General features: G+C 38.8%; 1 protein-coding gene across 1 annotated transcript in view; it reads left to right on the plus strand.

Annotated features, from left to right (window-relative positions):
* Positions 1 to 4107: 4107 nt before the first annotated feature.
* Positions 4108 to 14825, plus strand: part of POLR3G (RNA polymerase III subunit G) — a 31152-nt gene continuing 20434 nt past the window's right edge. The window contains exons 1-2 of the mRNA XM_052644076.1: positions 4108 to 4224; positions 6332 to 6461. Of these exons, the coding sequence (XP_052500036.1) occupies positions 4108 to 4224; positions 6332 to 6461 (247 nt within the window). The remainder of the gene's footprint in view (positions 4225 to 6331; positions 6462 to 14825) is intronic.

The following is a 14825-nucleotide window of genomic DNA, read 5'->3' on the forward strand; positions in this document are numbered from 1 at the left end:
AGTACTGGAGTGGAGTGCCATTGCCTTCTCCGAGGAATGTGTTAGGAGAAAGCAATGGCACCCCACTCCAGTGTTCTTGCCTGGAGAATCCCAGGGATGGGCGAGCCTGGTGGGCTGCCGTCTGTGGGGTCGCACAGAGTCGGACACGACTGAAGCGACTTAGCAGCAGCAGCAGAGGAATGTTAAACCACATCTCATGTATGCAGTCACTGAAATCCACAGTATGGGAGATTGTCCACCCCTCCTACTCTCAAAGTGTGGTCTGCAAACCAGTAACACTGCTGTCTTCAGAGAGCTTGTTAGAAATGCCCATCTTCAGGCCTCATCCTTGGCCAGCTGGTTCAGATTCTGCCTTTTTGACAAGATTTCTGAATAATAATCTGCACATTCCTTAGGGTTGAAATTGGAGAAGCATTGTAGAGGATAGTGACCTGGTTTTCTCAACACATAAATGGTCAGGGAGAAAAGGGAGGTAACTGTTAACAGTGGTATGGAGGACCTATTCTTGCTTTCTTAGACTTAACGGAGTTGAATGATACTCGGTATCATCATTGGGGGGAAAGATTTAAAGAATGTGCATTATAATCTTCACTATAGTCCAGTGAGTTGTAGCGAAAGGGCCTTAGTGTGGGAATCCTCTTTTCACGCTACAGTTGACTGAACAACACAAACTTGAAATGAATGGGTCCTCTTAATATGTGGATTTTTTTTCAGTGAAAATTAACAGTACACAAACTGAGTTTGGTTGAATTTGAGAATGGAGAACCATGGATTTGGAAGATTGACTGTAAAATTATACACGGATATTTGACTGCGTGGGGTGGTCAGTGCCCCTAACCCCATTTTGTTCAAGCATCAACTATATAGAGTAGTCATGTTTCAGATGACTCAGAAGTTCAGTATAGGACTTTAGAATGGTATTGTTCTCTAACAATGATAACTTTATCCCTAAAGTCACAGAGCACAGGTTTATCTTTAACAATTTTTTCTGCTTGGACAGACCTGTTCAAAGTCTTATGAGTCCATTCCCATTTCTAAAAGGAGGACTTTGGAATAGATCCCAAGGATTCTTTCTGACACTCAGATTTTGGGATAAATAAATCATTTAAGCATTTAAAGTATGTATGACTGCTGATAGTCTTCAAGTTGATTTGGAAAACAAGGTGTCCCGTGTTCATCAGCACAGCCCCTGCTGGTGCACATTTTTAATGCATATCTGAGATCCCATTGCAGAACCACAGAGGGGTGGAGGGAATCGTACCAGCTGACTGCACAGTGGTTGGGGCAGCATCACAAAGAAGCCCTAGGGTCAGCCCTCCAGCCAGTCTCTGTGAGGTCATTGAGACCGTCATCACCATAACTTCCAAGCTCGACTAAGGAGGACATGTTTAGGAATCAGTTTATCCCGTATTTGTTTCTTTACAAGTTTTGCATTCCAGAAGTGTTTTAAATGAGCCATGCAACCTAAGGGGTGGAGTATATTTTGCTTTTAAATGTTGGTTTCACTTTTCTTGCAATACCATGAAAAGTAACCAGTAACGCTGAAGAAGCTGAAGTTGAACTGTTCTATGAAGACCTACAAGACCTTTTAGAGCTAACACCCAAAAAAGATGTCCTTTTCATTATAGGGGACTGGAATGCAAAAGTAGGAAGTCAAGAAACACCTGGAGTAACAGGCAAATTTGGCCTTGGAATGCGGAATGAAGAAGAGCAAAGACTAAGAGAGTTTTGCCAAGAAAATGCACTGGTCATAGCAAACACCCTCTTCCAACAACACAAGAGAAGACTCTACACATGGACATCACCAGACGGTCAACACCAAAATCAGATTGATTATATTCTTTGCAGCCAAAGATGGAGAAGCTCTATATAGTCAACAAAAACAAGACTGGGAGCTGACTGTGGCTCAGCTCATGAACTCCTTATTGCCAAATTCAGACTTAAATTGAAGAAAGTAGGGAAAACTGCTAGACCATTCAGGAATGACCTAAATCAAATCCCTTATGATTATACAGTGGAAGTGAGAAAAAGATTTAAGGGCCTAGATCTGATAGATAGAGTGCCTGATGAACTATGGAATGAGGTTCGTGACACTGTACAGGAGTCAGGGATCAAGACCATCTCCATGGAAAAGAAATGCAAAAAAGCAAAATGGCTGTCTGGGGAGGCCTTACAAATAGCTGTGACAAGAAGAGAGGCGAAAAGCAAAGGAGAAAAAGAAAGATAAAAGCATCTGAATGCAGAGTTCCAAAGAATAGCAAGAAGAGATAAGAAAGCCTTCTTCAGTGATCAATGCAAAGAAATAGAGGAAAACAACAGAACGGGAAAGACTAGAGATCTCTTCAAGAAAATTAGAGATACCAAGGGAACATTTCATGCTAAGATGGGCTCGATAAAGGACAGAAATGGTCTGGACCTAACAGAAGCAGAAGATATTAAGAAGAGGTGGCAAGAATACATGGAAGAACTGTACAAAAAGATCTTCACGACCCAGATAATCACGATGGTGTGATCACTCATCTAGATCCAGACATCCTGGAATGTGAAGTCAAGTGGGCCTTAGAAAGCATCTCTACGAACAATGCTAGTGGAGGTGATGGAATTCCAGTTGAACTATTTCAAATCCTGAAAGATGATGCTGTGAAAGTGCTGCACTCAATATGCCAGCAAAGTTTGAAAACTCAGCAGTGGCCACAGGACTGGAAAAGGTCAGTTTTCATTCCAATCCCAAAGAAAGGCAATGACAAAGAATGATCAAACTACCGCACAATTGCACTCATCTCACTTGCTGGTAAAGTAATGCTCAAAATTCTCCAAGCCAGGCTTCAGCAATACGTGAACCGTGAACTTCCTGATGTTCAAGCTGGTTTTAGAAAAGGCAGAGGAACCAGAGATGAAATTGCCAACATCCGCTGGATCATGGAAAAAGCAAGAGAGTTCCAGAAAAATATCTATTTCTGCTTTATTGACTATGCCAAAGCCTTTGACTGTGTGGATCACAATAAACTGTGGAAAATTCTGAAAGAGATGCGAATACCAGACCACCTGACCTGCCTCTTGAGAAACCTATATGCAGGTCAGGAAGCAACAGAACTGGACATGCAACAACAGACTGGTTCCAAATAGGAAAAGGTTACATCAAGGCTGTATATTGTCACCCTGCTTATTTAACTTATATGCAAAGTTCATCATGAGAAACGCTGGCCTGGAAGAAGCACAAGCTGGAATCAAGATTGCCGGGAGAAATATCAATAACCTCAGATATGCAGATGACACCACCCTTATGGCAGAAAGTGAAGAGGAGCTAAAAAGCCTCTTGATGAAAGTGAAAGAGGAGAGTGAAAAAGTTGGCTTAAAGCTCAACATTCAGAAAACAAAGATTATGGCATCCGGTCCCATCACTTCATGGGAAATAGATGGGGAAACAGTGGAAACAGTGTCAGACTTTTTATTGGGGCTCCAAAATCACTGCAGATGGTGACTGCAGCCGTGAAATTAAAAGATGCTTACTTCTTAGAAGAAAAGTTATGACCAACCTAGACAGCCTATTAAAAAGCAGAGACATTGCTTTGCCAACTAAGGTCCGTCTAGTCAAGGCTATGGTTTTCCCAGTGGTCCTATATGCATGTGAGAGTTGGACTGTGAAGAAAGCTGAGCACAGAAGAATTGATGCTTTTGAACTGTGGTGTTGGAGAAGACTCTTGAGAGTCCTTTGGACTGCAAGGAGATCCAAGCAGTCCATTCTGAAGGAGATCAGCCCTGGGATTTCTTTGGAAGGAATGAGCTAAAGCTGAAACTCCAGTACTTTGGCCACCTCATGCGAAGAGTTGACTCATTGGCAAAGACTCTGATGCTGGGAGGGATTAGGGGCAGGAGGAGAAGGGTATGACAGATGATGAGATGGCTGGATGGCATCATGGACTTGGTGGACGTGAGTCTGAGTGAACTCCGGGAGATGGTGATGGACAGGGAAGCCTGGCGTGCTGCGATTCATGGGGTCACAAAGAGTCGGACACGACTGAGTGATTGAACTGAACTGCAATACTATGAAACCTGAACAGTAATAGTGTGTTAATGTGTCTGCTTTTTCTGATATAACTAGTTCCAATGGCTGGGAATAAAGGAAGAGGACGTGCTGCTTATACCTTTAACATTGAAGCAGTTGGATTTAGCAGAGGTGACAAGTTACCTGATGTTGTATTAAAACCACCTCCACTATTTCCTGTAAGTACATTAACAGCGAAATTCTCACAGGATGTTTTTCATGTTTCAGAGAGAATTGAAATACTGTATACGACTTGAATATATGCTATCATTACGATATCCTAAACTGTATGAAAGTAAAAGACATGGTCACTTACCTTTAATTTAAATATTTCCACTGTTCTTTTCTGAAACATTTCTAATTTTCAGACTACTTTCTTGAAATGCAAAAAGCTATATATATATTTTTTTCCCTGAATATATTCAATATTTTGTGACCTATAATTTTTTTCAATTTTTGTGTCTTACAGTGCTGTTATTTATATATTCCAATATTAAAATAATATGTTTAAAAGTAAAGTTAGATTTTATAGTGGTCCTCACTTCCTATTTTGCCAGACCTTCACTTAGTGACTTTATTCTCATCTTTTAGCTATAGAATTTAATTTTGCTCCCTAGTATACCACTTGCCCTTTTTTCCCACTCTTTTTTTTTTTGCTTAGTTCCTTATTTTATTAAAGTAAATTTTAATTTTGTTACTGTTTTTCAAAATATAAGCATTTCTATTACATTTAGTATTGCTTTTAAATTTAATTATGCTGCAGACTTAATTGGTGTGACTTTTTAATCAAATGCTTGACTTTACATTTAGTTTAAAACTTAAGCTTACCTTTCCAGATGTGCATGTGCTGTGGTACAAAATGTGAAAAATATAAATATCTGTCATAAATAACCAGATAGTCCTTCTAGGAATCTTTTCCATCTTTCAGAAGGAAACATCCTTTGTTGAAAGATTTCTGTAAGTAGAGGACCCTGAACAGATGTTCTTGGGATCTAAATGTCCCACTGGGGGAGAGTCTACTTTTTACTCTTGATATTTTTCCTTTCTGATATTCAGTGCAGCTTAAAAACAAAGGTAAATATCTCAGATATAGACAGAATGTCACTTTATATTGATTTCCTTTTAAAACAAGCTCTTCTTCATGTGTGAGATTATTCTAAAGCTTGGGAATATTAATACATACTATTGTTTTCTGCAGGGAATAAACTTTATTACTGACTAAAAGGCTCTGTCTGATCTGGCTTTCTGATGTCCTTCTGACCCTTTTCCCACCACCGTTCTCATTCCTTAGCCGTGGTGGTCTCCTGTTTCCCTTAGGCATTTTCCCCTGTTAGTTTCCCTGGCTGGCGCCATCAGTCTCCCCATTTCTCTGTATGGATGGCTTCATATTCTTATCCAGATCTCTGCTCACAGGTGACTCTCCCGAGAAGTGCATGCTTACTGATGGACCAGTCATTTGCAGTCTCCATGGGCTCTGTCCGTCCCTCTTTCCTTTTCCTGGCTTCAGTCCTTCTCTCAGTTACCACTGTCTGAAATTGTGCATTACCCCATTTGTTTACTTATTTTTCTCCCCTAGAATGTAAATTCCACACAGGCAGAAGGTTTGACTAGTTCATCCTGGTGTCTCCTGTTGTATTATAAATATATATGCATACATAATACATATGTGTGTGTACTTGTAATTCTTAACAATTGAAGATATAGGTTCAAATTCCTGCTTGGCCACTTTTGTGTTATATGGACTTACAGATTATTCACTTCTCAGCTTCCTCACTATAAGAGGGGAATTATTGATACTTTAGATGAATTCATGGATTCTGAATGTTGAGTACATCCAGGTTGTAGTAACCGCTTGTTAAATAGTAGCTGCTACTACATTTATTTTAAATTTTTAATGCTACTGCTCCTACTAATACCACCATGGCTAATAGGAGCCCACCATTATAGGAGACTAAAGCAACTGCTTTTATCATGGTGCTTTGATTTTTAAAATACAGAATCACAGTCATCAGACTATATAGCAAATGACTGTTGGTGTGATCAGTAGAAAAATTAGGCAGGTAGGAAAATTAAGTACCTTTTCTACTCACAAAGTAAGAGCAAAATAAGACATGGGTGAAAAGGCTTAATAGAAAATAAAAGGTCAAAATATTTTAAGTTGATGGTAAAACTTAATGCCTATAAAATGTGATTTTTCAATAAAACTGACATGTTTTCAGAACATAGACAAAAGGGATATTAAAATATTTCATTTATTTTTTAAAAATTGCCTCTTAATGTAAACAGGATACAGACTATAAACCAGTGCCACTAAAAACAGGAGAGAGTGAAGATTATGTGCTTGCCTTGAAACAAGAGTTGAGAGAAACTGTGAAAAGAATGCCTTATTTTGTAGAAACACCTGAAGAAAAACAAGGTGCGTATTGGACTCTGATTATGTGGTTCACTGTCTATAGATAAAAAATTAGTATTTCACCATAAGATATGTGATCTTTAATGTTGATTGATTTGATTTAGTCGGAAATTATCAACTACCCTGAAAAAGCATATTTATGTTGATTTAACAGAAAATATTGGAGAAGGCAATGGCACCCCACTCCAGTACTCTTGCCTGGAAAATCCCATGGATGGAGGAGCCCGGTGGACTGCAGTCCATGGGGTCGCTAAGAGTCGGACACGACTGAGCGACTTCACTTTCACTTTTCACTTTCATGCATTGGAGAAGGAAATGGCAACCCACTCCAGTGTTCTTGCCTGGAGAATCCCAGGGACGGGGGAGCCTGGTGAGCTGCCGTCTATGGGGTCGCACAGAGTCGGACACGACTGAAGCGACTTAGCAGCAACAGAAAATATAATTTTAATTTTTTGATATTTTTAAGATTACCTTTCAAAATAAAAGTGTTATATGTTCAGTGAAATTTATGAAAACATAAATATTAAGAAACTGAAAATCACCCTGGGACTTCCCTGGTGGTCCAGTGGTTAAAGCTCAGTGCTTCCAATGCAGGAGGCATGGGTTTGACCCCTGGTCAAGGTAGTAAGATCCCACATGCTGTGCAGTATGCCCCCCCCCCCCCCCCCCAAAAAACCATCACCTTTATTCCTTATGTCTAGAGAACTACTACTGATATTCAGTTCAGTTCAGTCGCTCAGTCGTGTCCAACTCTTTGCGACCCCATGAATTGCAGCAGTCCAGGCCTCCCTGTCCATCACCATCTCCCGGAGTTCACTCAGACTCATGTCCATCGAGTCCGTGATGCCATCCAGCCATCTCATCCTGGGTCATCCCTTCTCCTCCTGCCCCTAATCCCTCCCAGCATCGGAGTCTTTTCCAATGAGTCAACTCTTTGCATGAGGTGTCCAAAGTCCTGGAGCTTCAGCTTTAGCATCATTCCTTCCAAAGAAATCCCGGGGCTGATCTCCTTCAGAATTGACTGGTTGGATCTCCTTGCAGTCCAAGGGACCCTCAAGAGTCTTCTCCAACACCACAGTTCAAAAGCATCAATTCTTTGGTGCTCAGCCTCCTTCACAGTCCAACTCTCACATCCATACATGACCACAGGAAAAACCATAGCCTTGATTAGACGGACCTTAGTCGGCAAAGTAATGTCTCTGCTTTTGAATATGCTGTCTAGGTTGGTCATAACTTTACTTCCAAGGAGTAAGCGTCGTTTAATTTCATGGCTGCAGTCACCATCTGCAGTGATTTTGGAGCCCAAAAAAATAAAGTCTGACACTGTTTCTACTGTTTCCCCATCTATTTGCCATGAAGTGATGGGACCGGATGCCATAATCTTTGTTTTCTGAATGTTGAGCTTTAAGCCAACTTTTTCACTCTCCTCTTTCACTTTCATCAAGAGGCTTTTTAGCTCCTCTTCACTTTCTGCCATAAGGGTGGTGTCATCTGCATACCTGAGGTTATTGATATTTCTCCTGGCAATCTTGATTCCAGCTTATGTTTCTTCCAGTCCAGCGTTTCTCGTGATGAACTTTGCATATAAGTTAAATAAGCAGGGTGAGAGTATACAGCCTTGACATTCTCCTTTTCCTATTTGGAACCAGTCTGTTGTTCCATGTCCAGTTCTGTTGCTTCCTGACCTGCATACAGATTTCTCAGGAGGTAGGTCAGGTGGTCTGGTATTCTCATCTCTTTCAGAATTTTCCAGTTTATTGTGATCCACACAGTCAAAGGCTTTGGCATAGTCAATAAAGCAGAAATAGATGTTTTTCTGGAACTCCCTTGTTTTTTCCATGATCCAGTGGATGTTGGCAATTTGATCTCTGATTCCTCTGCCTTTTCTAAAACCAGCTTGAACATCAGGAAGTTCACGGTTCACGTATTGCTGAAGTCCGGTTTGGAGAATTTTGAGCATTACTTTACTAGCATGTGAGATGAGTGCAATTGTGCGGTAGTTTGATCATTCTTTGTCATTGCCTTTCTTTGGGATTGAAATGAACACTGACCTTTTCCAGTCCTGTGGCCACTGCTGAGTTTTCAAACTTAGCTGGCATATTGAGTGCAGCACTTTCACAGCATCATCTTTCAGGATTTGAAATAGTTCAACTGGAATTCCATCACCTCCACTAGCTTTGTTCGTAGTGTTGCTTTCTAAGGCCCACTTGACTTCACATTCCAAGATGTCTGGCTCTAGATTATTGATCACATCATCATGATTATCTGCGTTGTGAACATCTTTTTTGTACAGTTCTTCCATGTATTCTTGCCACCTCTTCTTAATATCTTCTGCTTCTGTTAGGTCCAGACCATTTCTGTCCTTTATCGAGCCCATCTTAGCATGAAATGTTCCCTTGGTATCTCTAATTTTCTTGAAGAGATCTCTAGTCTTTCCCATTCTGTTGTTTTCCTCTATTTCTTTGGATTGATCACTGAAGAAGGCTTTCTTATCTCTTTTTGCTATTCTTTGGAACTCTGCATTCAGATGCTTTTATCTTTCTTTTTCTCCTTTGCTTTTCGCCTCTCTTCTTGTCACAGCTATTTGTAAGCCCTTCCCAGACAGCCATTTTGCTTTTTTGCATTTCTTTTCCATGGAGATGGTCTTGATCCCTGACTCCTGTACAGTGTCACGAACCTCATTCCATAGTTCATCAGGCACTCTATCTATCAGATCTAGGCCCTTAAATCTATTTCTTACTTCCACTGTATAATCATAAGGGATTTGATTTAGGTCATTCCTGAATGGTCTAGTGGTTTTCCCTACTTTCTTCAATTTAAGTCTGAATTTGGCAATAAGGAGTTCATGAGCTGAGCCACAGTCAGCTCCCGGTCTTGTTTTTGTTGACTGTATAGAGCTTCTCCATCTTTGGCTGCAAAGAATATAATCAATCTGATTTCGGTGTTGACCATCTGGTGATGTCCATGTGTAGAGTCTTCTCTTGTGTTGTTGGAAGAGGGTGTTTGCTATGACCAGTGCATTTTCTTGGCAAAACTCTCTTAGTCTTTGCTCTTCTTCATTCCGCATTCCAAGGCCAAATTTGCCTGTTACTCCAGGTGTTTCTTGACTTCCTACTTTTGCATTCTAGTCCCCTATAGTGAAAAGGACATCTTGTTTAGGTGTTAGCTCTAAAAGGTCTTGTAGGTCTTCATAAAACCATTCAACTTCAGTTTCTTCAGCATTACTGGTTGGGGCATAGACTTGGATAACTGTGATATTGAATGGTTTGCCTTGGAGACAAACAGAGATCATTCTGTCGTTTTTGAGATTGCATCCAAGTACTGAAGTTCGGACTCTTTTGTTGACCATGATAGCTACTCCATTTCTTCTGAGGGATTCCTGCCCACAGTGGTAGATGTAATGGTCATCTGAGTTAAATTCACCCATTCCAGTCCATTTTAGTTTGCTGATTCCTGGAATGTTGATGATCACCCTTGCCATCTCTTGTTTGACCACTTCCAATTTGCCTTGATTCATGGACCTGACATTACAGGTTCCTATGCAATATTGCTCTTTACAGCATTGGATCTTGCTTCTATCACCAGTCACATGCACAACTGGGTATTGTTTTTGCTTTGGCTCCATCCCTCCGTTCTTTCAGGAGTTATTTCTCCACTGATCTCCAGTAGCATATTGGGTACCTAATGACCTGGGGAGTTCCTCTTTTGGTATCCTTTCATTTTGCCTTTTCCTTAATTTTTCTTTTATGTGTATATCCTTTTACAAAATTGGATTTGTGTTACTTTGTATCTTCCTTTTTTACTCAATAGCATATTATTAGCATTGTCACATGTTCTTTTTTTTTAATTAATCTTTATTGGAGTATAGTTGGTGTACAATCTTGTGTTAGGTTCTGCTGTACAGCAAAGTGAATCAGTTATACAGATACATATATCCACGCTTTCTTAGATTCTGTCCCTGTATAGGTCATTACAGAGTACTGAGTAAAGTTCCCTATGCTAGGCAGTAGATTCTTAATAGTTACCTATTTTATGCACATATTCTTAGAAAATATGATTTTTAATGACTGTGTGGTATTCCATCGTGTGGCTACAACATTATTCATTGTAACGTGTGGTTTTTTTTTTTTTTTGCCACTTTTAGTTCCCTGCTGTTAGATTTAAGACTGTTTTTAGTTTTTTGCTCATATGTATAATGCTGTGATTTTTATCCTTATACATAAATCTTTAAGCAGATCTCTGATTATTTAATATTTGGGTTAAAATTTTTGAAAGCCTTGACTATATTTTGGCTCACCGTTGATATCAAATATAAAATGTAAAAGATGTATTCATTCGTTATGCCAAGGACAGAGAGGAGAAATTGTAGCTGGAGAAGGCTTGACAATCTCAGACTGAAAGTGAGAAGTGGTTTCCGAGGAAGGGAATACATTCCTGAGTAGTTATTTAGCACAGTAGAACTATATTGATTTCAGTTTCTGCCCTTGAATGTTGAAATTAGAGAGATCGATATCATCCTTGAGTTCTCAAAACAACACCATTAAAACATGAGAAATTCCTATAGTGTCATCTCATTCTATTAATATTAAAAATGCATACCCTTTCCCTCTTTCTAAAAGACTTAGAATTGGATAAGAATCAGAAAGGAAGTCTTATATAGTAATACCACATGTGCCTATAATTGTAAGAAGCATTTTAGATGGGTTTATTTAATTTTTCAAAAGAAAGCTGCTTGAAGTTATATAATAAATTATTTGACATTTTACCTCAGAAGTACTGAGTTTTTTTTACTTTTCATGATTATGTCACATGCTTTTATCTGTTTGAGTTTAAAAATGAAATTAAAGCTCATTTTAAAGATTTAACTAAACAAGATAAAGTGAACTAATAAATACCCATTTTTATTGAAAAAAATGATAGTGTAGGGCATACTTTACCCTTTTTAAAATTAGTCTATAGACTATGGAACATACATACTTAACCAACTGTAACTGTTAGTAAAGTACCTATCTAATTTAAAAGTACATCATACCATGAAGACATTTGAGTCATTAAGACCAGGAACATAATTTTCTTCCTGATTTCTGGGAGTAGCTGTCTTATACCTGGGTCAAAAGGCTCTTCACCTTTTATAACTGCTTAATGAAGTATTTAACAGTATAAGGAATCATTTGCTACTGTTTCAGAAGAAAACTCTTGCATAGAATTTTCCAAATTGATCCAAGTATATTCTCTTTGAATACATACATGTTTACCTCTCTTTCCTGATGTAATGTTTTATTAAAACAACAACAAAAAAACCCACTGTGGTTGATATAGTATATACGTATATGGTCTTCCCTGGTGGCTCAGTGGTAAAGAATCCACCTGCCAATGCAGAAGACCTGGGTTGCATCCCATGCTCGGGAAGATCGGCTGGAGAAGGAAATGGCAGCCTTTCCAGTATATTTGCTTGGCAAATCTCATGGACAGAGGAGCCTGGTGGACTAGAGTCCATGGGGTGCAAAAGAGCTGGACATGACTTAGTGACTAAACAACAACATATACATATATATGTGACTACAGATTAGTATAATATATACTGTAGATACACATTATATATATCTATATACACGCACAGATAGTGTGTATGTATACACACTGTGAGTGGGAAAGAATTGACCAGACTGAATAGAAGTACGCAGCTGTCACAGGAAGCCATATTCTAGGGAGTGTTCCATCACCGTATCCTCACTACCCTTTCCCCAGCACTGACTTCCTATGTGCTTTAGGACACAGAGACTTATGGACTAACAATGTAAAAAACTAAATCTCTAGAGACTTGGACAGATAGGGTAGGAAATCTCTTGCTGATAATCAAGTGCCTGGTGGCTCAGGGCATTGAGATTTTTCACAAAGAACCAAGGGCCCAGAATAAACATTTTTCATGTTGTTTGGTATTCCAGGTTTGTTTATAGTGTTCTGAGGTAGAAGTAATAGAAGTGACTGGCATTTTCTCTGCAGTGAAATGTATTCTTTTTATAATAAAGAGAAAAAAATCAGTGAATATTATTATTTTAATGAGTTTTAGCTCCAAAGGTACACAGAGAACATCTGGTCCAGTGGTTCCCAGCTCAGGTTCCTGATCCACTGGGGTCCTCCAAGCTAGAAACAGGAGTGACAGTGGTGATGGTTCTGTAAGCCATTTTCAGAGCTTCAGAAACTTAATGGAAATCCTGCCTCTACCTACATTGTGACCACAAGGTCTCTTATTGAATGAATGGAGTTTGTTTGGTTTATTAACTCTCACTGTATGGTCATGGTCCACGAGACCTCATTTTAATTTTTTAGTTTCTTTTTTGGAGCATTTCTTACTATATGTAATGATTGATATTGTAACTTATTTTTTCGTAGAGATCTTCCAAGGAACAGAGAGAACTTGCTTTAAAAGAGAAGAAAAATTATTTTGTCCTAGCATTACCTGTATTTGCCCATTGGACCCTTTCCTAAATCTAAAGTACATTTTAGAATTTCAGTGATCTTACTTTTCTTGCATCTAGAAACATTTTTCTGTTTCATCATCATAGATATTATTTCATCATTTTTCATCAGTTAGCCTCTACTATGCTAGAAAATGGAGAAGGAAATGGCAACCGGCTCCAGTATTTTTTGCCTGGAGAATCCCATGGACAGAGGAGCCTGGTGGGCTGCCATCTATGGGGTCACACAGAGTCGGACACGACTGAAGTGACTTAGCATGGGTGCATGCATTGGTGAAGGAAATGGCAACTGGCTCCAGTATTCTTGCCTGGAGAATCTCACGGACAGAGGAGCCTAGTGGGCTGCTGTCTATGGGGTCACACAAGAGTTGGACATGACTGAAGAGACTTAGCAACAGCAGCACGCTAGAAAAGACTAAAATATACAAAATGGAAGAATAATGAAATTGCATAGAAGCATTGTGCAGTACTGAAATCATCACTGTTATATCATCCTTTAATTTTCTTATTGTGTTGGCCAAAATATAATATTAATTTTTAAGAAGCTATAGAATAATTCTGGAGAGACTCCTGTCTGTATAGTTGTTTTGGTTTTGTTTAGCTTTCATAGAATATAATTTAGAATTCAGAAATTGTCATTTTCTACCCATAACTGCAGAGAAGAAAATTGGCAGAGGAAGATGTTTCAGTTACTAGACAAATCAGAAGAGGAATGCAAAGAGATAGAAAGGAGCCCCTTGATGCTAATATTGCTGGTGGTATTGATGGTATAAGTGGAGCCTCACACTGAGTCTTCAGATGACAGTATCCTAGATGAATTTTCTCAAACTTATGAATCAATAAGTAAACGGTATCTCTCGAAGAATGAAAAGGAAAATATGGTGTTCTCATATATAGTTAATCTTTGAAATGGACCTTATCACATAATATTTTGTGGTAGGAACATGGAAAATTCCATTTGCTAAAATGACATATGACCATATTTTTTTCTTTTTTGTTGGGTTTTATGTACCAAATATTTGTAACTAGACAGCTGTTGAAAGCAAAGGCAAAGACAAAGATGACTGAAAGGAAATAGATTATGTAGAAGTGAAACAATTTATTGGATTGATCATATTAATTGGTAATGATATATTTAATAATGAAAATGAAAATGGCTGGGCCATCCTCTCTTCAACAGAAGTGTGAGCCATAAAAGTTTTTTAAAGCATTACTTTTTGATGGTGCAAATACAAGAAGAATTGGACATAATGATAAGCTAGATCATGTTAATAGAAATATATTCGTAATCTAGAATCACTTGGGTGGTACAGGTGTGAGAAAAGCCAGAAGTAATATGTTAGAATTTATTAAAGATGTATTTGAAGTCCAGAATCAGGATATATGAAATACTTATATTTAATGTTTGCACATGACAAACTCCCAATGCACAGTGGATGCACACTTAGCTGTATTCAAAGGATGTTGCCCATTTTGGGTAAATATACTTTCAAAACCAAGAAAATAGTGGAGTATAAGTTTGAGTTTACTTAATGCTTATTAAAATTCCCAATAATTACTTTTCTTTCTTTTTAAATAACAGCTTTGTTGAGATAGTGAAAGAAAGTGTTAATCACTCAGTCGTGACTGACTCTTTGTGACACCATGGACTGTAGCCCATAACCGCCAGGCTCCTCTGTCCATGGGATTCTCCAAGCAAGAAAATCCTGGAGTAGGTTGTCATTCCCTTCTCCAGGAGATCTTCCTGACCCAGGCACTGAACCCGGGTTTCCCACATTGCAGGCAGATTCTTTACCATCTGAGCCACCAGGGAAGCCTTATTGAGATAAAAATCCAGATATATAAAATTTATTTTTTACAATATACAGTTCAGTCCCTTTGAGTGTAC

The sequence above is a fragment of the Budorcas taxicolor genome, chromosome 7, assembly GCF_023091745.1.
Source record: "Budorcas taxicolor isolate Tak-1 chromosome 7, Takin1.1, whole genome shotgun sequence".
In the NCBI taxonomy this organism is placed as follows: domain Eukaryota; kingdom Metazoa; phylum Chordata; class Mammalia; order Artiodactyla; family Bovidae; genus Budorcas; species Budorcas taxicolor.